This window comes from Neodiprion lecontei, chromosome 6 (assembly GCF_021901455.1).
Source record: "Neodiprion lecontei isolate iyNeoLeco1 chromosome 6, iyNeoLeco1.1, whole genome shotgun sequence".
Classification (NCBI taxonomy): Eukaryota; Metazoa; Arthropoda; class Insecta; order Hymenoptera; family Diprionidae; genus Neodiprion; species Neodiprion lecontei.
The window spans coordinates 23,713,467-23,737,164 of record NC_060265.1 but is presented as its reverse complement, the minus strand read 5'-3'; the positions used below and the strand labels follow the sequence as shown (position 1 = coordinate 23,737,164).

Here is a 23,698-nt window from a genome sequence, read left to right as displayed (position 1 = left end):
TCAATGTCAGAATTTCGAATTAGTGTCAATGTTAAAATCACAACTGTATTCATTGTTGCTGAACAATATAGCAAACACTCCGAATGGTTAATTTCTCGAGAGTAGTCAGTACTGCACGTAATGCTTACGCATAAAAGAAGACTCAACAGTTATATGAGTATTTTATACAGAATAGTTTTTATAGCTACTTTTATTCAATATTATAGTCTTCGATGTTACAAGGAGACGCTGTGTTTAAAAATTACATGAATTACTTTGAACAGTTAATTTGATGTAACGAGTAACGGATCCTGATCGCACAGCAAACAAGCAAACCCAACAGATGTAGGCGTAATTTTTATACTACAGAGGCAAAAATATAGTCCTTATAGTGACAGCTGTTGGATTGTGCGTAGAATCGGAAGATGTTTTCCTCGGTTGTCGCGTTTATAACATCAATCTCACTGACTCTGGCACGTGGTACGAATCATAAGTTAATCGGAGACGCACACTTAGGCAAAGATTTATTCCAATCGCTGATATGAACACTTACATTAGACAGTACGGAACCCGTTTTGAATGGGATTTTTCGCAAGCTTCGGTGACGAACGTGGTACACTGATTTACAAAACTTGATTAGCGCTCGAAATATCTCGACAAGCGGTTGTTTCAACATCCAGGCGCAAAACTGACGACTCGTTGGTCGCCGGTCGCGAGTCTCTGGCAACTAATCGGTAAAAGAGTGAAACTGAGAGCGGATTGACATTGGGTTGCCACGATCGCGTCACGCCGGGGAATAGCAAATATTTAAAATAGGAACACTCGTTCTGAAACAAGTGAGCCTTCGGTGGAGTTGCAAAATAGCAAGACGGATATTTGACGTCCTTCCTCGCGGTCTTCGCGACACTAACGACTGACCCGAACTTTTACTCAATCTCACCTAAACCAAGCCCCCCGTTGCACGAATCATGCATAACGGATATCGAGTTCTGAGATTTTTGCGGGCCACTTCGGTTTTCGAACAGGAAAATGTCTGTGTGTGTCTGTGTAAGCGTGCATTTTATCCTCATCCATTGGCCAAGGACATCGACTTGTTTGAGATTAACGAAATCCTGGAAACCTGTCGGATATTTGAAATACTCGCCTAACAATTTTATACATGTATGTTCCTACGCAATTACACCTCTGTTCCGTTAGTAATGTAACGTACTTTTAGCGAGTTAACGATGCGGCGAGGCAAGGCATACAATCAAATTCACAGTTTTTCACGTACGGAATTTGATGAGATTTAATATGCCAGTAACGTCAGACGTCATTATAACGCCGAGTACATTGGCCCGTGATTCTTTGATAGCATTGTTATCGTTATTATTATTGTTGTTTCTCTAGATACAGATTTCTAAAGTTATCAAATGAGGTGTGTCACGGTCCCATTAGCGACGGTCGATGACATATAAAATTTTGAATGACAAATCATGAATTTGTATAAATACCAGTTGTCACGGGATTTCCTTGAATCGTGAAACGTTGCGTATGATGAAACCCCCGCTACTGTGAACGTTTCCAATGAAAAATGATCATCCAGACAAACAGGTAAGGTTGTCCGGCGATATTTTGTGTTCAAGATGTGAAACTAGAAGTGATTAGGAGGAGTATAATTTAGAACAATAATTATCGCAAAGGACGTGCCTCTTTTTTCAGATAACTGCTATGTTTTGACGAATAAATTGGTCAAACTGTAAGGCTGTTGTATCTTCGCATCTAAATTTCATTCCCTCATTTATCATAAGCGCGTCATTAACGTAAACGAAAACTACAAAAAGTACTTCTCCGCTTCATCGGTTGAAAATTGTCATCTGTTTTTACAAAGCTTAATTATCTAATTGTAAGTTGTGTTTTCATCCCGGTCCTTTTTAGGTGCATGCATGTTTTCACGTACCGAATCGAGGTAATACGTACACATGCGTAAGTTTAAAATCTGCATAAATTACGTGTACGAATATTTCGTATATATGTTACACATGTGTAGTATAACATACCTATGTAAAACTCGATCACCTCCATCGTCTAACCCCGACATATCGAACACAGGTTCACGGCTTCTGGTCCCTTCCACTCCGCTTATTGCCGATGGCTTTGATCATTCTAGATATTTTTGTTACGTACAATCTTATCTTTTTATTTTTGCAAAACCGCAGAGCGATGAGCCGGCGATTCGGCAACCAGGTCCGACTACAATTTAAGCCAAGATTAAAAACCGCGTGACTGCGACACCTTAAGAAACTTTACCTCTACAGAAGGTCAGCGGAAATATAAAACTCTGAAGGTAGTACGATTAAGGGCAAACTTTACACTGGGATAAATTTCTAGTTTTTGAGACTATGCAGTCCCTAAAACCAATTTTTATCACAATCAAAATATATGGATACAGGTACAAAATGAAAATCAGTTTAATTATAGTTGTACCTAGTCAGAAAATCTAGTATGCATTATTAATTCTTTTGACTATGGTAATAACTGCAAGCACTTGATATTGGTGTTACAATAAATTGATGTTGAGGCCTTATTAAATTGAGAATAATTTGGTAGACTGAAGAACACGATTGAATGCAGCAATAGCCAGAAAATTTAATAATGACTACTATAATGTATCACGTTTTTTTTTTTTGCGAATCGAGGCATATTTGAACCATATGAAATTGACGCAGCAGCCAAACGTGTTAAGCTTTTTAGAAATAAAAAAATGCAGTTAATTTGTATGCTCATAATTCTACAAAAGTATCGGGGATTCAAGGTATTTTACAAAATTTATATTTTCGGACTTCACTATTTTATTCGAATGAACATTAGAACGTTTGGCTGCTAATTCTGGCTGCTAGCTTCAGTCTCGTTTGAAACATTGCTGACAACGATACCCATTTTACACAAATTTTGAATCAATTATAACAAATGAAGTTTCTCACAGTGCGATAATAAATGTCAATGCCATTGCCATTGGTAAACCTTCGTTAGGTTTGTTCACCTTATGGCCTTACTCACGAATGCAACGAGAGCTCTGCAGCGCAGCATCAATAATCAGTGGCATCGAAGTTATTTTTTGCCAATAACTGAATATTGATCAAGGATGCTGAGGCCATTCGGTGTCGTTCCGATCAGGTATCAAAGTCCTCGAGAGGCAAGATTGTCGCAGTAAACCTTGAGAACAAATTGTTTCTTTGTCAATGCTCTTGTCGTGAATGTGGAACGTTTCGGCATAAAAAAAAGTTATCCTGACGAGACCGCGAAACATTGAAATACGCATGGAGCTGTACGCGTGTGATTTGATCGCGTATAAAGGAATGAAGAAAAAAAGTAGCCACGCACTTAGCCCTACATTTCAGGCCGTTAAACCTTGAAATACCTAATCAGATCCGCGGTGCAGGCGAAGGTCAATACCATATCTCATGTCTAAGTTTAATCACGACAAGTACAGGAAAAAAAGAGGAGGGAAAAAAGTTACTAGTACCTATAAACAATTCGCGGCTATGTACACCTGAGTAAGTCGATTATGACCATCCCTAATCTGACCGGATCGAAAATAAGGTTGGCACTAGCGGCTGGCTTACGCCTATTTTAATAACGTAGTCAAAATCGATTGTACTCGGGTGTACAATCCATGATACAATATTTAGCGGCTGGTTCTCTTATGAAGCTCATTCAAATCTGCGTTTTTTTACACACGCACGGATCGAACTATATTACATTGTAAAAAATTTGCTCATAATTTTTTTTTAATTTATATCGTCACATTTTCGAAACCTTGAACATTCGCCTGCCGGCTACAGCCTCTTTCCTTGTTAGATTAAAGAAACGTCTGGATAAACGGTAGTCGCGAACCCATAAATTTTACCTGCGATACCCATAATCGTTTAATTATGCTTTTACATTATATGAATATGCAAACGGAAATTAATGCTTTTACCGGCATTGAAAATGCGTGACGGAAATTTTACTTGAGATAAATGATAAAAATAGTTCGATAGTTTGTTTAATTTTTTATTTTTTATTTACATTTTCGTACTCTTACTGTAGTCAATTAGAATTCTTCGTACGACACGAATAGGAATCTTATTGAACTACCTACAACGACAATTCATTAAACCCATTGCACCAAGATGGCAAAAAAAAAAAAGAAACATGCCTTTTCTGGTGTCAATTATTCTGAAGGTGTACTACTTTAGTACAAAGTGTAGGCACGTGCGTTCGTTCAGAAAATTGCTGCGGTTGATTGCCCATGTACGGTCGTTGTGTCAGGCATAAATGGTAATGATTGACTAACGATAATTAACTGCTTGTCAATATTTCAATTAGATTTTTTAATGGCTTGTAAATACACGCGCTACTGCAGAATGGTGAGAAACTAATTTTATTACCTAGCATTCCACAAATGTAACAAAGTGTATACTTGAGAAAACAAAAACAAGAACATGAAAAATAAATAAAATAAAATGAAATAAAAAAATTGTGTAAATCGTTGGTGAAAAGTAATTTTATTTCATTCTTCCAAAATTCACTATTAGCTGGTTCTCAGATCGGTCAGGTCTTCCAGAAAAAATAATACCGTCCTATTCTTGCAACTGGAATATTGTTTATTGACAAAATTATATAAACTTAACGCATTGCAGATCGACTGAAAAAAAAAAATGAGCAAAAAGAAAGATGTAGCAAAATTTAGGAAAATCGCGTAAACATTCATGTAATTGGAGGAAAATAGTTTTTACACTGCAATCGATGAGGCGTATTGTTGAATAATTTGTCGAACTTCTACTGCATAAACTAGAGAAAACTTGTAGAAATGATCTCCGTCGAAGGAGTCTAGGTTAGAAATTACCTTACTCATACCGTTCGACTGCAATAGACGATTTTACAGACTTAACTATAACTGTATATTGCAAGCAAAATATTCAAGCAGCGATGCTCGGTCGTATTTACCTACGTACGTACGAAGCGGCGACGAAACGTGCGCGGAGAAGCAGATCGGTTGTTGGCTGCATAATGACGAGTTGCAAAATTAACAAACAATGTATGTCTGTGCCTGTAACGCATTGCGGATGAGTGACGTGACGCGGGCGAACGCCTTAGCCGACTGGCATTTTATACAGCTTTGAAAATGAATCGGAATACTTACGCCTCGTGCATTATCCGATGGGTGATGGTCGGATTTATTTACTCCTTTGTTTACGCTCGCGTGATCTTGAAAAACGTGCAACGTCCGTTGTCTTAGACCCGGGCACAAGGTGCGATTTATGAAATTACATGCAGATGTACGCGTAGGTATATCCACGTAACAACTGGTACACAACGCTGATATAATGATCGTCCTTGTCCGCGAAACTCAACACTAATTATGATTCCCGTGGCCTTAATGTTAATTTAAATTCGGATTAATGTGTAGAGATAAATCAAAGGATCCTCGTAGCCGTGATGTAAATCAAATTACGATCGCTCTAGTCCTTCGGATTGATACCGCCTGGACGCACAGAGTGGTTTAATATATATATATATATGTATATTAACCTCGGTTCTATACACGATTAAAATTAACATTAGAATTCATGCGATTCGATTTGAAACGTGGCACGTATTTGGTCGATATCGTTAACTCCGTCTGGAATCCCTTTCTCTTTGTTTTATGGATGTATAAAAATTTATGATATTGAAATTAGACAACGTGATCAGTTGACTGGAAATAATGCGATATGCATACAAATTGACGGATGAACTAACCGTGCAGGCAGGTACACGACACGGTGTTGTACGATTATTGTGTTTTGTAAAAAGAAAATTGACAGAGAAGTGATCAGTCGGTATCAAACAAACAAGTAGGAGGCCAAGAATAAGGGGAGAAAATTCTGACCAGGATATATAAAATGAAAATAATCTGTACGAGGATTGTTTGCCTCGATCGAAAACGGCCTTGGTTTGTCTCGCGTTGTTTTCGCCATATTAATGACGTGGGCGAATGAAAGATGAATAAAAATTGTAATAAAAGACGGAATACAGCCCACGAGGCGAAACCTTCGATCCAGGGATACGTAGTCAAATCGATTCGCTCGTATAATAACAACTATAATCCTTTTATACAATACGATCGAGGAAATCCCCTGCCGGTTCACATGTCTATATATACTCGTTAGAAAATCACTCGATCGTACGATAATACGATGACGGTGAAACGTGATGCTGGGCAGGCGGTCGTCTGGCAATCTTCCCAACAAACGAACCGTAGGTGTAGGTATGCATAGATAGATCGACAGATATACGTAGATTCGCGACTGTGTAGAATCGGCAATCAAAGCCGCGGTGCGTTTGTAACCGGCAGTTGCCCCCGGAAGCTTGCCCTCGATTCACCCGTCGGCAAAGATATTCATTCACCACCGTCTATCCGTGCAGATTTATAACCGCACTGCTCATGTACCGTAAATTCGTCTACGTACGTGTAAGATACGCGGAGGTGGGAAAAATCGGGGTTACAATACGGCACAAGCGTAAATACTTGGTACAAAAAAAGGGACATGGTACGTAGATACGTATACGTAGAACGAACGAACGACATACCGTTTAAAAAGTTTCGTTGGCGCGGAGACAATGTCAGATGCGAATGAGGTGCCTGGCGTGTAAAATAAGTCGATACGTGTACGAGCAGCGCGTATTAATCAACGATAATAAGCGTTGTTGAGCAAGGTATGTATGAGTCGGGAGCAGGGTGGACACCTTTCGATACCTATGATACCGGAGCGATATCCGTACTGACAATGAATTCGACTCGATAGAGCGTTGTTAGACGCTCGACCGAAGCCATCGATCAGTTTACAATCTACGATTAAAATTCACAAACGACTTACCGCGTCAGGCCTACAAGGCGAGCAACTTGACTCGGTGAACAAAGTATAATGGGGCCGTAACGAGCCAAAGATAGAAAAAGATATATTGGGAGAAAGAGAAAAATTGAGGAAATAAATTTTTAATCACGCATATCGCGAAGCCTGCGCGTTTATCGGTGACTCTGCGACGAGTGATACACACACAGGCACGCAAGTCAATGGTTCCATCATCATCCGCTTGCCGATCGTCCGTTGTTATTTATATATGTGAAAAATTTTCATTTTTAGTTACAGTTATAGACGCGCGTCGAGTGTAATTGGCGTTGGCAAACATCGTTCCGTACCGGAGCATGCTGATGAACGACCGCAATCGGTCGGCAAGCATTCGTTGGCAGGGGATGGATACGAGTCGAGTGTCGAGGGCGATAATTCCTTTGGTCCAAGCCTGCGGATCGAATGCGGAAGAAGTGCAGTCGGCTTAAAACGCACGGAGTCGCATTCGACGACTGAATTCTCTTTTAGCCATATAAATACACACCGGCAGCATCGCCGTAGGCGTCAGCGGCGGCGGCTATGTAATCATCGTCGTTGTTATTACGTCGTTCTCGGGATCGTTCGAGTTCAAGGTGCCTCGAGGAGATGTTGAGTGTGACGAGGTGGTCTGACATAAGCGTAAAATCCATGGACCATGGGTGGCGACCGATCCTTTCAAGCGTCGTTATGCCTACGTCACTGGTCACCGAATCGGCAAGGTGAGAGCTTACGATTAATGGACCAGTTCCTTTATGCCCGCACGTCACAGACCCGATAAGCAGCCTTTCTATCACGCTGTACGTAAAATGGTAAAAGAGTTTTGCGACGTGGGTTTTGTTACACTATCTCTGTATGTCCCTGATCTTTCTTTTCGGTCGTTCCGCAACGCGGGATCGACGGATCAATTATAAAGCGAGAAACGATCATTCGTTTATTTGAAAGTCCGCATGCAGCTGGTGTAACGTGTATCTATTGTAAGTATACATAGCCACGCCACACGAGGCATTTAACATTTGCGAGCTCGTTGCAGGTCAGACAGACACTCGCGCTTTCTAGTCGCGGCTCCTTTAAAATCGACTCTTACTTTACACACGACTTATATGTCAGGTGGAGTTCGTACTGGTGGAGTATATGGCTGCGAACGTGAGGAAATAATCTGATTTAATTTCATTCTTTTTTAATTTCTTCGATTACCTCTGTAACAACTGCAAAGTTGATTCGCGAGAAGGAATAAAAATTGCCGTAAGAACACGAGGCGGGGTGAAAATGTGTCTCGATTTCTTAATTCCTTTTATTCGATTCCAATTCTGTACCGCGGTGATATAATCATGGGTATAACGTACAGTGACAAAAGTAAAACAAATAAAAGAATAAATAAAAATGCCAGTAGCAGATGTTTTGGTTGAGAGAAGAAGAGTCTGGCAATACGCGAAAGGGAGGATAAATATATTGTTTGTGTACAATTTTATTGCACGTTGAAAAAGTGAGTTTGAAATTACCCGCTCCTTAAGCAGTGAAACTTTACGCAATGATGTTAGAAAGAAAAAAAAAAATGATGCACATGATGTTTGTTAAATGACCTGTTATCGAGTATTGCTAAAGCAACGTACCGCGGTAGCATTAAAACCAATTATACTGTGCAGCTATTCGCCGCAGGATATAAACGCATGGTTTCAAAAAAATGTCAATTAAGTAAGTACCGATTGCAGTTTCCGACGGAAACAACAAATTGAAATATGTGTGCGTGCGTGTGTGTAATTGTTTTTGTTGTTGTTATTATTATTATACTTACACGCTGGCGCAATTTTCCGTATATATAATATAAAGACTCTGGATGGGATTTCGGAACGACGGTCATCGTCATTGGGCAACCAACTTGGGCCGGTTGTGGAAATTGATGTAGATTGATTTAAACGCGTGTTGGGAATATCGCGTATTACCCACGTAGTTTTGAGCCGGCCCGTGTGACGCAACGTAGTTTGGGCAATTCGTTGACAAAAGTAAGATATGTAGGTTTACCTACGTCTCTGAAGCTGGAATAACCACTTCATCAAAATCGTAAATGACCTATATAGTGATTTATTAGTTGAAAACAAAACATACGGTACATTCAATTATATTTCAAGCGTATTGTTTGTACGTGACGACTTGGGGGTGGTTTCCGGAGCAGGGGTTGATTCTTTCAGTTCGAAATGAGTGTATTGTTCGAGCAACTAATTAGCAACAAATTCTCATCATTTTTCCGTTAATATTCCGTCATCCGTTTGCCTGGCTTTGCCAACTTTTTTTAAACTTGACATCGCCCTTAATTTCGGTGAAATCACTGGAGCAACAAAATCAAAATTTGGGGAACAAATTAGCAACTAAAGAGCACTAAATCCCGATATAGGTCATTTTCGATTTTGACGAAGTGGTTATTCCAGCTTAAGAGACGTGGTTTACCTGCACGGGTACACATATGCCGCATGTATGGTAGTTGGGTACCTTACACCCGTTAAAACGCAATATGTATATTATACAGATTTTAGATCCATGTGTTGAAACGACAAGTGTGTCAATTTTTTCCTCGTCTTTGTTTTACTTACGTCATCCTGCACCTACGCGAAGGAAACTGCAGCGGTAAGTTATTATACTAATAACAGTATATCCCGATGGTATAGACATTCATCCATTTGTTTGTCGAATTTTTTCAACCTCGTCTTTGTACGATACGCAGTTTGTATCATTCAGGCGTACTTGTACAGGTGCATAAACATAATCGTCGCGTTTATAAAACAAAGAGTCGAATTCGAATTACAAAACGAATCAGCAAATATTGTGTGTACGAAGTATAAAAGTTGACATTTTGTATTTTTGTTATTGACTGCACTCGTGCGTTTCGTCGCCTAATTCGTAGTTGATGCAGAAAACTCGATATATCGTTATAAATAGCGATGAATACTATTATCACGTGCAAAATTATATTGAAATGTGAAAAGGATTTGCTAAACGTATATAATTTAGAAACATTATCACTTTTTACAAGATACTACGGCTTCCACGTTCCAGTATAAACAACAAAAACAGTACAGATATATGTTGAGTTATAATCTCGCATGTTTGTCATTCGAAACTTGATGTTTTCGATTCGACAAAATTTTGAATGTGTATGTAAGTATATATGTATAATGAATACGTATATCGTATATCTATTCCGTTAATCTTGAAATTATAATATCTTTCCGCATCTTTCTTTCTTTTTTCTCTTCTTTTCCAAACAAAAACCCGTTTGCTGACTCGGAATGGCGATATCGATACTGTTTTGACAGTCATGATTTCCGTCTCACGTAACAAACGTGAGATTTTGCATTACTGTTTACCTCGCTTCAACTGCGGTACGTTGGAATTAATACAGTACGATTTCTTTGCCGCGCGTTATGAAGAACAACTCTCTTTACCACACCGTCTAATTAACGATGCGTATCAACCAAGCCTTGTAAATCCCGTAACTGCGAAACTCACGCAACACGTATCTTTTACACCGGTATTCCTTCCATAGAATCGCGTATAGCTTTCCACTACGTATTTCCCTGCAAAGATCGTGCAGAAGCACCGTTTCGAGTTATCTACGTTGTCTTTTCTGTACCCGCGCAAAAATCTTACCGGTTAAGGAAAGATAAAAAGAAAAAAAAAAAACCGAATCCGCACTCCTTTTTGCGCGACCAGATAGCAATCTGACATCTCTTTCGGATAAAATATTTCGCATGTCTGCCAGGGGCGTGTACACGGTGTAGTTAATCTATCCAGTTTTTCACGTGTGGTAAAGTAAAAAACTAAAAAAATAAAGATATTGCGTTCATCTCTATTCTGTAATACTTTACAGTGAACAGCTTTTGTTTTGTTTGTTTTTTTCATAAATAAATGTGTTGGCGGATTACATCAGCATGTTCAGACGGTAGTATAACATAAGAATGAACGAATGTTCCGAATTAATTAATTTGTTCAAGCAAAGAAAGGCCATTGTAGTAAAATGTATTGTATTAATTTGATTTAACGCCCCAAAGGCCAAATGAGGCGACAATTAGAATTGAACAAACAGTTTCATCCTCGTCATGTTCGAGTTCGTACAGAGAAATAATTATGCACACTGCAAGTCATTACCTCGATAAGAATTTCAAATGACATGCTTATGTTATGTATGGTTATGTATGCACAACACCACAGGTGGCAAAATATACCCGAACTGCATAAAGTAATCGTATAACGGAGCAGTTTGCGGGTAATATACTTCAGCAGCTCTGCGAAAGTGCTCGGAATGAGGCTGATCAAAGTCAGCAGAGCTAACGAAAGTAGCGACGAGTGTTATCTCTACTGGCTATCGGGGCCGTTCTACTTTTCCTAATAATCTTATAGCATTCGCCTCAAACTACGTTGGGTTTAATCACACGAACTTTTTTTTCTCTCGCTCTTTTCATACGTACGTATAAATTATAATTTTAGAAACTACTTTACGTCTAATTGATACCAATCATTTTCTTTTGCGAATTACAATGATATTAACGAGCGCCTCGAAAAAGAAAAGTCATTGACGACGAATGTTAATTCATTTTTGCATGCAACTTTAGTCTGTCACGCTCTTTGAATACTCGCCTCTGTATATGTATCTGTAGGTATAATCATCTTTTTGCGGTGTAGAAATTTTTTACGAAAAATACCAAACGAGGCTATAATTTTACAAGAATTGTGGGAAAATTTTATATGAGAATAGTGATTGACGATAATATATGAAGCATTTTTTTTCTGCATGAAATTGTACATACCTTATGAGGAAAACCGCAAATCTTTCAGTACGAATATACCTACAACTTTTTTTTTTTTTTTTTTACAAAATCTTATACACATATAACCAAACAAAATTGTCGTACGATAATCAGCAAGCGGATATTTAATTCGTACGCAACTTAACCAATAGCTAGCCTGCGATAATTTTTCATCAATTTTATTGCCATATATTATAGGCGCTAATAATAATCCTGTACAAAGGTTCATCATCAAATGTGACACAAATAGCTCTCTACACATTATACGTAGGTACATAATATTATCGTACCAGCTACATATATGTTGATTAGTTTCCTTCTTATGTCCGTTCCATCCATTGTGGTAGTGATATTTTTCCACTAGTACAGAAAGTTTTGTCAACGATTTCGAGTAGATAAAGAAAAACTAGAAAATAAAAAAAAAAAAAACCTAAAAGTCAAATATAGATGAAACATCGATTGCACAGATACTATTCGAACTTGACCGAGTTCCAATGTCTCTCCCAGCTCTCCCTCTCTCTTTCTCCTTAGCATTCTCTCTGTACATCGAAAATACATTACAGTGATTTGTCGAGTCGTCACACCCGCGGATATCCTTGAACCGGGTATAACAAGTAATGACACCGCGTTATCGCGTTCGTAATTTTGTTCGTCGAGGCGCAAAGCATGGCACAATAACTGTATTCATCATGATTTTAAAATTCTAAAGTGCCGTGTCACCCGACGGGACGCAACGTTCACCTGTATAGAACAGTATACACACCTAGAAGTTACATTTCTATCTATCTAGGTGCACGCGTAATAATACCGAGACAAGGACGGTTTTCGCACAAGGCTCTTGCCGTTTCTTTGTCGCATCAGGGCATTGCCCCATTGCTGGGGGGCAAGGCAAGCCTGACTCAGAGTTTATTCCGCGGTATATATACGGGTAATATTAGAACGCCGAATTAAGCCGAGGAGGAATCCGGCGTGCTGGGTGGAGATTTGTCGCACGGCGACGATTGAGCGACGTATAATGCAGAAAGTCGCACGAACTTATCGAGACTCTGAGAAAACTCGAAGAGGGTTGATTGGCGAATAATCGGCACTATTTTGATTAATTTTCGTATTACGAGATAGCCGTGTAACGGGTATGATATTTATCGGGTCGTTATGTTCGTTAAGCTACGAAGATCTTTATAGAAATAGATAAATAGAAAATACTGAAATTGTGATGAGTAATTTTTGAAAGATTTACAGGTGATCCGTTGAAAGACTTCTTCGTCTCGTCGTGTTGGCATCGTTAAATATTTAAATGTAACACGTAGCATCGATAGTAATTATGCGAAAGATACGAGAGCGGAAAAAATCGTTATACGGTAAATTTATAGAAAATAGAACTCTGAGCGTTACGAAACATCGGAAATTTGAAAAGCTTAGGCGTCAAAGAAGCTAAACGCATGATCTCCGGAAGCCGTTGATTATCTTCCTATTCAGCCACGAGGAACTTATAATCACTTATCGTTAGCTGCACTGAAATAAGATTTCACCCGAGCGGTAGCTGTGTCAGGGTAACTCGATCGAGTCTTTTCCTATTTGATAACGAGGACTCCTGATTTGATTTCGAACCGTACTCTTCGCCCGCCTCTGAAATCGTTCCGACTACCCTATCGATTTTCACTGCTATATAAGTTCGCGTGCAAGGCGAGTGTCCCAGTTATTGACCCTTTTTGGTCGTATCTGTTCGTTCGTTGGTTCTAAAATTACGAAAAAATAAATTTGCAGTGCCTAACCTTCTAGCAATTGGTTTGTATCATCGAGAAATTCACAATTTGTGCCGTCAATTTATAATTTTTGATAATAAAAGGTTCGACAATTGTATCTAAACGTGTCGATGATCGGTACGCTTAACTTGTGTAATCTACTATTTTTTCCTCTTTCTTTTCTGTTGCTTCTCCTCAAGAATTCACCGCATTATATACGGACTAAATTCGAAGCAAATATATACATCACCGACACCGAGTTTTAGACGGCACAGCGCGTTCCGTTGGTTTTTTAAATTCATTGCGTTTTTTTTTACCCTACTTCATTATACACCCACACTCGCATGTCTCATGCGCATCCGAAAGTAAGTGTTAATAGTAAACTCGGACATTGATTGCATAATCCAAGTATTTAATCTGAATACACACCGATTATCAGGGTAACGGCTATACTACATTAATCGAAAAAAAAACAATGGGTCGAAACAGTGTGGATAAGCCGAAAAAAAAAGATTAAATGAAATACCTATTCTATTCAATATAAGTGTGGCCTTGTCTTGTACGAATGTGAACACGCGTTGCGCATTCGTGAATAATGACAAATAGAATTGCGAGTAAGAGAAGGGAATAAAATGCAGCATTCGTCTAAATGCTACTTGAACAATTTATGACAAATATTAAAAAAAAAAAGAAAAAAAAAATTGTAAGACCTGGAGAAGGTAGGAAAATATTGAGAGGTCGCTACCGATTGTTGAAATATTTTTCATTAATTTTTACGTGTACACCTTACGGACTTGTATACTTATATTAGTTTATTTATTTGAATCGTGGTCCAATTAATCATTTACCAATCAACAGCAGACCGCGCCTAACAATTCCGCAGTTGTCCGTTCTCGTCTTTTATCCGAAAGATTAATCGTCTCGGAGAAATATGGATAACAATTTTTGTAACCGAGAAAGGAGTACCACCTTAATGTCCCTATTTCATTTTCTGTGCTGATTTTTACCAAAAACTTTTTCGAGTAGCATCTTAAAAAGAAGTGAAACAACGAGTCACCCTAGTGTTTGTAGACAATGAAATTTGTACCGAATCATTGTGCCACTGTTTCACAACAGTACACAATTACATACGTACGTAGATGTGTATAAAATGACTCTTGCGCGTCAAAGGTATACGTACAATGCAGCACACGGCCTATAAATTTATACGATTTACAATTTATTCAAAGCTTTTCTTTATCCTATCACCATTGCAGGTTATATTTACATATAATACGCATATAAAACAAAATATTACACAGGAATGTATACGAGTATTCGCATCGTTTCAGGGATCGTTGAAATTAAAGGTTAATTAATGCCAATTGTCAAACTACGTTACATGTACCATGTAACGGCATAGAAGTGGGGATACGGTGATGTTTTATTTTTGTAAATGGGCCGAGGCAGCGGCGGCTATGCCGCTACCAACAGAAATCGATGCTGCCGAGTTAACCCGAATTCGAAATACATACATACATTAATACGCACGCGTTGGTCAAGGATTTTATTCGCCTAGAAATCGCTGTTTCCCTCATCGAATTGACTACGCGTAGGTTACATATACAGTATGTATTATCACGCGTAACCTGTATCAAGTATTCGTCGTATGAATTTTCAGTTATCGAGGTTTGCCTTTTCTCTCTCTTTCTTTTTTGTTAATTTTATTTCTCCTCGTTCTGTGATTCATTGAAAGAATTTGAAACGCAAATGCCGCAACCTTTGAAACTTACTGTAATCGTATAAAGCCACAATACTAAAAACGCGAAGCCCCGATAATCAGCTGTAATCAAGGCATGATGGCGGTGGATATTCGCCTGTACGTATAGATACCAACTCTCTTGTACCCTTGAACTATATATGCGAAAAATCAATTGTTCATTTATTCTTTTTTCTTTCTGTCTTCTTATTTTCGTAACGGGAAAATTCATTCGAATGAAATTGAGAAAGAGAACGGAGAAAAAACAGCCAAGCTATGTACAAAGAAAAAGAGCAAAAACGATTTAAGCAACTCGCGCGACCGCCGCGCTCTGCTCTGATCTTACGCAATGGATTCGAGCGAGCCTGCAGCGAGTCTGGATCACCCGCAATTCGTATTGCCCAATGAAAATTTCACTTTTAAGTTACAGTCTCGACGCTGGTATACATGCTTGGACCCCTTTTTATCCGATCGAGCGGAAAATTAAAGTAAAGAAATAAAAATGGAAAACAATATTTTCTCATTGATTTTGACCTGGCGATATTCCATTAGCTCGTTAATCGTAGCGCGTTGTCACGTAACAATTTATTGTAATAGACAATGAGGAATCGAATATTTAGCCACAATTTTGCGTAGAAAATTGTTGTTATCTAAAAGTCACACGATGCGTGGATAAAGCTACGAAAATTATGTTTGTGGTTTACAGTATATTCATTGCAAGTTTTTGGATAATTCAGCATTTGGAATTCAAATCAAAGTATCAAAGGTTTCTCGGCCTTTTCGGCACATCCCGTATGTACATGCACAGGATTGGATTTAAGTCTAAACGAATTCCAAACAGTGTCTGAATTATTTACGATTTTTAGCTTTATCGGAAACGGTCTCGAAATCAATTTGATAAATGAAAAGCGTTTTAGAGCCCGCCGCACTGCATTTTATTTATCTACTTTTTTATTTTTTTCCGCGATTGTTATCAAACTTATCAATGACGTACGTTACGTTATAACGTTTATATCGTATATGAACATTTTGTGCAAAACAAATATAGTCTGCATAACCTTTTCATGTGATAAGAATACCATCAAATACATTTATCTGCTGAAAATATTTCGTTTCTCGGTCAATCCAAATTTTGTCCCTTCTATTCCGATTAAATAATATTAATCAAACAATAGTTTTCTTCTTTCTTACTCGAAGATTGAAAATTTTTTCTTTCGAATTTAAAATTGATTTCAGCACCCTTTCCGATCAATCCAAAAATCTCAAGTAATTCCGACACTGTTGTTTCATCATTATTTATCGATTCCAAGGGTGAAATGTATATGTTGGAAATTATCGATCATATCACCCTATATATATATATGTGTGTGTATATATAGAAGTTGCAGATTTTGTAGCAACTATATATATATATATCTGTTGTCAGAGAATTGGCGGAGTAAAACAATGGGTGAAAAACAAATAATAATAAAAAAAAATAAATAAAAATACCGCGACAAAAAGCTGTCGAGTACTCACGCGTGACGGATATAGGGAACTAACGTTATGACAATGTTGTGCGGTATATAAACGTATAAGCGAATGATTCAACGAGTCGTATAATCGCGGCAAATTAAACTTAATCGACGCCTCGCGTTTGTACCCACGTATAACATCGTTCAATGAAAGTCACACTTTGTAACACGGGTATACATATAGTATCTATATGCATATATATATGGATATATTATTTTACAGAACCGACACCGCGTCATCGATTTATATTAATTAATTGTACGCAAGAAACGTCGCACTGCAGCTTACAATTGTCAATGTTTGCAATAAACTTCCACATGTCAATGTAGAGTTTTGTCCACACGCGTGTAACGTGAATATTCCTTCATTCCCGTTCGTATCGATTCATACTGTGAATTTGAGCCGCGGCTGAACTTTGCGTCACGATGTGAATTAACGGAGCTAGAAACGTGACGGCGCTTGTTTCTAGGTCAGGTTTAATCGGCCCAGTTCCGCGGCATCGCTCGGACAACGAGATTATACGCTCAGAATTTTGTTTCTATAAATTACGAGTGAATTGCCGCATTGCAGTTTCGACGGCCTCTTGGCTCCTTATGGCAATAAATTTTCAATATTCTTTACCAAACAGTAGTTTTAACCGTAACCGAAAAATGTATAATAGTTCTGGGCATAGAACGTAAAAATCGATTTTTTACAGTTATAAACAGAAAATCCCTATACAAACATGAAAGAATATATATATATATATTTTTGTATATATCTTGATAATTTATTATGTTGGTACAACAGTGAATCGATGTTAAAGCCTTATACATTTGAAAAAAAAAAAAGAAAAAAGAAAATAAATAAAGAAGTTTAATGTTGAAATATGTAACCATCAAACGAGGTATTGACAATGATAATCGTATATCAATATTTTCTTGTAATTTCAACCATATTTCAATAGTGATCGCTCATTCCCGGAGCGCCGCAGGCATTCGTAACAATTCGAAATCCTCTCTCTATTTAAACAAAGGTTAAGAGGCCCAGTGCTGTAACACAAGCGATACGTGTAAGCAGACTCGCGGTGTTTAGACTTACACGCGTGTTTGTACGGCGGGACCTTGAGCTATGAAAGGCATAATCGACGAAGCCTACCAACTCACAATTAGAAACACACCGATAATAGATTGGTGCGCGTCAATTTCGTCCCTGTGTGTAGAAAAACGCGTATGACTGCCTGTCTACCTCTGCATAAAACGCGTAACCGTAAAATCATTTTAAGATTCGTTATCCAAAAATGGAAGAGGAGAAAGAATAACAAATGGAAAACGAAGGTCAAAGCGCGAAAGTTTTTTTTACAGTCATAAAATGTAACCGACAAACGACTAATTTTCTTGTTTATTGTTTTCTTCGTTGACATTTCTAATTTTCTTTCCTTTCGTTCCGATTATTAGAAAATCGTTAAAGATTACACAATTCTTTCACCGGCCGCCTGAGTTATAATATTATCTTTTTAAATCAAGTATATTCGTAACAAATTTATTTAATAGACAACATAGAAACAAGTAGTTCTACACGATTTTAAAATTAAGATTTTCTGAATACATTAGTTAGAAGAATAACACGTTTCGCACACCATGCTGTAGCATTTCAATCAGACATCGTCATTATATCTGCAAAGAAATGTCTGGCGTTGCAAAGTAGTTCGTATTAGAAAAACATTGCATCTATTCCTACGATAATTTTGTAATTAACGTTTCGGTTTACTGCAAATAAAATCGATATCTTTGGTCAAACAAACTGCAATAATGTTATGAAACAGCACTGTAAAACCTATCCTCGATAGGTGCGTACATGTCTGCGATAATTACGATAACACGGGAAGAGGAAAAAAGTTCTTTTGCGCAGAAATATGCTAGGAGTGATTTGAATTCTTTCCGGTCGGTCAGGATAGTTTGTATACTACAGGTATATGTGTACTGTACGTACATTTAACGAACACAGTGCGGATACTAATATTCCAATATTACAACGAGACTCACTAATGATCCACGGAAAAATATTTATCCAATGCAAACTACTCACCGAAAAACCTCATAAATATATTTTATTTGTACAAACATAGGAAGTCATAGAGGTATAAATTCGAATATCAAATACGTTATAATACTCGTAATAGAAAAATGTATACTTCTTTACTTTAAACGTGCTTGTGACTCTACGGTGGTTGGCATAAATTATAACACGGAATATTACATAAACATACATTATACATAAAATCCGTGCCGCGGCGGTACAAATTATAAGAATATACGTGACCGGATGGCGATCTTACTTGACATAAATTGAAATATGTAACTAATTAGCAAACAATGACGATTAATTATTCGCAATAAATGAAAGTGTGAAATCAACGTCGAAAGTGCGGCATATTGCCGATTATAAAGTCGGTTTTTACGAAGGGGTTTCTTTTGAAGTAGGCAGGTCGTTTTGATATTACGCCTTTATACCTTATGTTATTACACGAACATTGTTCACTGTTAATTGTCTGTAAATTTTCTACATGTGATCGCATGTTTCCTTATTTGGTATACAAAAAATTTACCCGTTTATTACGAAATAATATTATTCGCTACCCGCGAACGGCGGCGCGTGTCTTAAAGTGGGAACGAAACGCGGATCTGCGAAGAATGATCTATTTCTGTTTCTCTAAACTGACGTTATAATAAGGCGGGAATAAATGAAGATATTTTGAGAAATGCGCAGGCAACGAGAGGAGCTTGCGCAACCGTATAATATCTTATATATACACGTGTATATATATATACACACACATATCGACTTCAGTGGCTGCCAAAGTACTCGCGTAAATACTAACCAGTGTACGGATGTAAAAGTTATAAATTTCAACGTTATTTCAGGGAAAAAGGAGGGGATTAAAATTTTCCAACTATAAATGTCAACCTGTCTCTCTTCCTCAAAGAGATGGAAACTTTTTGATTAATAAAGAACTAAATTTGACTTGAAAGAGGATTCCGGGTATTTGATGCGAATATTTCATTATTCTATAGAAGTTTTTCAATCGATCCAACCAATCGACGACGCATATTCTCCATTCGCCGATTATCATCGATATATTTAATGCGAAATAAAAATTACGTCTAACGGTGAATGAGTTCCAGACTCGTTATTTCAAATCTTTCCCTGCGCTTACAACGGTTCTCATGTCTATAACAATATATATATACAAATAAAAAATATGCCTGAGGGGTTAAAAAAAATCACGACAAAGTTAAGGTAAAGATTATTCAACACCTCCCTATTTCCAACGATACCTGTTTCGACACTTCCGCGAGTTGGAAAGAAAAGAAGTACCAAGTAAGAACTGCAACACGATCTTTTTCTCTTTACTCTATCTACGCAACGCTCATACACTTGTCTTCTACGAATAACTCAATTTATCCGCGTGTACATAGAATTTGGGAACAATATGTGATACCTTTCTTGAAAAAGTGTCGCATGTCTGACGTACGCACGTATTAAGCGCATGATAAATCGTTCTCCAGACGCTAATTGAAGAATGATCAGCCAGGTGTATAATATACGTGTACTACGAACATTGATTCCCACTTACGTACGTAGCCAAGTTCAAATAGAAATGCAAAACGTATATGAAGGGATTGAAAATGAATTAGGAATAAACGGAAGGCCAGCTCGTATTTGCGCAGACGCGGAACGACCGGTGACCGTTGTTCACAATCTGGCTCTCACTCAGAGCAGACGGCCAGAAGCGTCTTTCCGTGGGTTTCTTCGGGTTAAAACCAATGACCGTGTCCGAGTCTCTTTTTACGCCTGTGAATAGCTGCTCTGCAGGCTCTTCACGACGCCTATGCACAAACGCCTGCTTGCCTCTACTATACATCAATTCCTAAATATAACTAACTACCGTTTGCTGCTTTGGCCTCGGATAGGAGCTTTGAATAAATGCATGCCGAAAAAAGGGGATATTTTTTTTGTTACATGTTTTTTTTCTACCAATAATCGAGAACATTGCATGCGCAAGTCGCGGTTAGTCATTAAGTGGGTCAAACTGTGTATCATATTTTTGGGAACGAGTCTGTTCGGTTATTATTCACTGACTCGAGAGTGAAAATTGAAGTAATTCAAATATAATAATCTAAACGTTATCGAGTAGGTAGGTGTACACGTGTACCGAAACTCTTGAGTAATACCGTTGCAAGTAGCAACCTTGTGTACTGAAAAATGATTCCACTCAAGCAGATTATCATAATATACTTGAAATATTTGCAAGTTAGCGTAAACAATTCGTACGGGAATATTTTCAGAAAGCGAAATCCAAAAGAAAAAAAAGAGGCGAACCTCGGTCTGCTGCCAGATTCCGATTTCGGATGGTAACTGTAACCGATTTAAACGGTTTTCCAATAGAACAAGAAATTGAAATCCAATTGTAATATTAATTTCAACGTAGAAATATTCGACGAGTATGTTTACACACGAAGATCGTGTCTTGCCAATGAATTCGCGACATTATGTACATACGAGTACATGTATAAACATAGCGGGCGTTGAAGCGATACGTTAATTCATCACTCATCGAATACTAATTGTAACCCACGTCACATCCTGTAGCGATGCTAACGTTTGCTCGTGCGTCTAAATACACGCGCATGCGTACAAGGTGCATGATATGTATGATATACTTTATCCTTCAGGGCCATATTTCAGCTTATAGCCGTCTGTAACCATACATACACATGCTGCACAGCTATAACTGAAAGATAAACACAAAACTAATCTCTGTTTTGATACCTGTGGAGGGGGAGGGGGGGAGGGGGGGGGGGGAGGAACACGATTAAAATCTCGGAGATGTAAGACGACACGTGCGGTGAAAAATTCAATCCTGAACGAATAACAATCTTTGTTAGGTATGTGATAAATATTATGTTTCAAGTTTATTTCTGTCGACATTTGTGATAAATACTTTTGAAAAATTGGCGCTCGATGGCCTTATTCGAATAATGTTTAAATTTCAAACTCTTTGTAACGAGTATCAAGTGCATGCGATACATGCGAAGATTTTCGTTGAATGAAATATTTTTGAAACCTGTGTTAATCGATGAGGAACAGTTATCGTAAATCTGCCGCAGCTGACTTTAAAGAGTTATTTTTAAATTTACACAGTTGACGCGTATCGTTCGCAAGCGAATATTATGTGTTACGTATGTACCGCAAGAGTGGGTTTATTAACTTATTTGACGTTACTTATCGTTTCCCCCGGGTTAGAAAGGAGGCTAATTGTAAATTAAACATTTCGCGTTAATAATAAAAGTATCGTCAAGTTCTCAAGCCCTCGAATAGAGGGGGGAGAGGAGGAGGAGGAGGAGGAGGAGGAGGAGGAGGAGGAGGAGGAGGAGGAGGAGGAGGAGGAGGAGGAGGAGGAGGAGGAGGAGGAGGAGGAGGAGGAGGAGGAGAAGGAGGGAGGTAAATGCTGTGAGCGATAATAATATCGAGTTTCGAGAAAAACAAAACAGTTATATCACCGAGTGTCCGTGAGGTTTTCGAATTCGTTACGAAAGTGATCGAAGCTAATTCGTAGGTTGGAACGATCAAAATAGAACGAAAAGAATGTGAATAAGAAGAAGGTTGAAATAGTAATGAGCAAATAAAAACGTGAACCGCATTCCTACCTTCAGACGTTTGAGCTTTCCGTCTCTCGCTGCGTGATACACCAGGCTTTTAAAATCCATATTTTCATGCTACGTTCCTCGGACAGCCGCACTCTCTACCGACCGACCCCTTTTCTTCTTCTATCAGCTGGTTTATGCTGTTCTTTGTCCCGGTGACTCAGCCGGCGAGTCTTCCTCTCGTTGCTTCTCCTTTTTTCCTCTTCTCTCTCTCTCTCTCTCTATCCCCGTTATTTTCTTTTCAACCGCTCTCTCAGCCCGGCTAAGGAGCTGGGTAAAACACCAGAGGTCCGGTTAAATGAGCGTGGGACGAAAGCTCTCCTCGCCTTTCTGCGATTCGGTCGTTACAACAACAGGCGGTACGTAAAACACCCCGCGGCAATCGAATCGTTACGGGTGAAAAAGGTTCCCCGCTATCGCAACGTTGCAGGTAGAAAACGCGCTAGCGATGCGTCTCGAGCGTCTTGTGATTTTTAAATTTATATGCTTTTAGTTTTCCTTTCTTCTTAACACACACACGCGCGCCTTTCTCGCGATATTCCGAAATCCCCCCCCGTCCGACCTTGATTTTCCTTCACAACCGACACTTCTTAATATCTACTATTTGTACAAGGCCTGTTTTATTTTTCTCTTTTCTTGTTTGTAACACGCCGAAAGTCTTACACCATCGAGAGCGACAAAGCGGTCGGGGTACGGGAAAAACCGCTGCTTCAACTCCGACTTGCCGTAAGCACTGAGCGACTACTAACAGCGGTAACAGCTCCCAGCATCGATCTCAGCTCGTCCTATCGCGATCTTCGTCCCTCTACCTTCTCCCCTTACCCCCCACCACCTTACCCACCGCCGACGGCAAAGCCGACGCGAGTCAGAGAGAGACGACGCGATCCCCCCTCCCTCTTTTTTTTTCATCTCTCGCAGTCACGTCTTTCTTGTATACCTGTGAATCGGTCCGGACCGAGAATATAAATTCCCTATCGTCTGTCATCTGTTTTACTTCACCTTCATAGGTCAAGCTCGCAATTTAACGGAGGTAGCTACGTAGTTTTTCGTCAACGGATTAAAAAAAAAAAAACACCAGTCGCCCGTTGAAAAATATGGACGCGAGTAGGTGTCATGCGTGTTGAGCAAGAGGCTGCTTCTTCGATCCCGTCAGTGGTGGAGGTTCATATGTATGCCGCAGGTCACAGCACCGTACCGTCGGTCGTTGCGTCGGTAGCGTAGATCTCTGTAAAACGCGCTTAGCAAATGCTGTCCAACCGTGTTACCAGATGAAGCAAGCCTTTCTTTTTACATCTCACAGTGTTGCGCGATTTTATTGCCGGTGATAAATCGGCGGTAAGGA

General features: G+C 38.8%; 1 protein-coding gene across 3 annotated transcripts in view; it reads right to left on the bottom strand.

Moving 5' to 3' along the window:
- LOC107222398 (protein fem-1 homolog CG6966) overlaps window positions 1-23,128 on the bottom strand; it is a 29,241-nt gene extending 6,113 nt beyond the window's left edge. The window contains exon 1 of one of the 3 annotated variants that reach the window (XM_015661754.2): window positions 22,360-23,128. In XM_015661754.2, the coding sequence (XP_015517240.2) occupies window positions 22,360-22,419 (60 nt within the window). In that variant the 5' untranslated portion in view covers window positions 22,420-23,128. Of the gene's footprint in view, window positions 1-532; window positions 861-3,018; window positions 3,064-22,359 lie in introns of those variants that run through there. The other 2 variants (XM_046742510.1, XM_015661753.2) reach the window with 2 other exon arrangements.
- Between the last annotated feature and the right edge of the window lie 570 nt (window positions 23,129-23,698).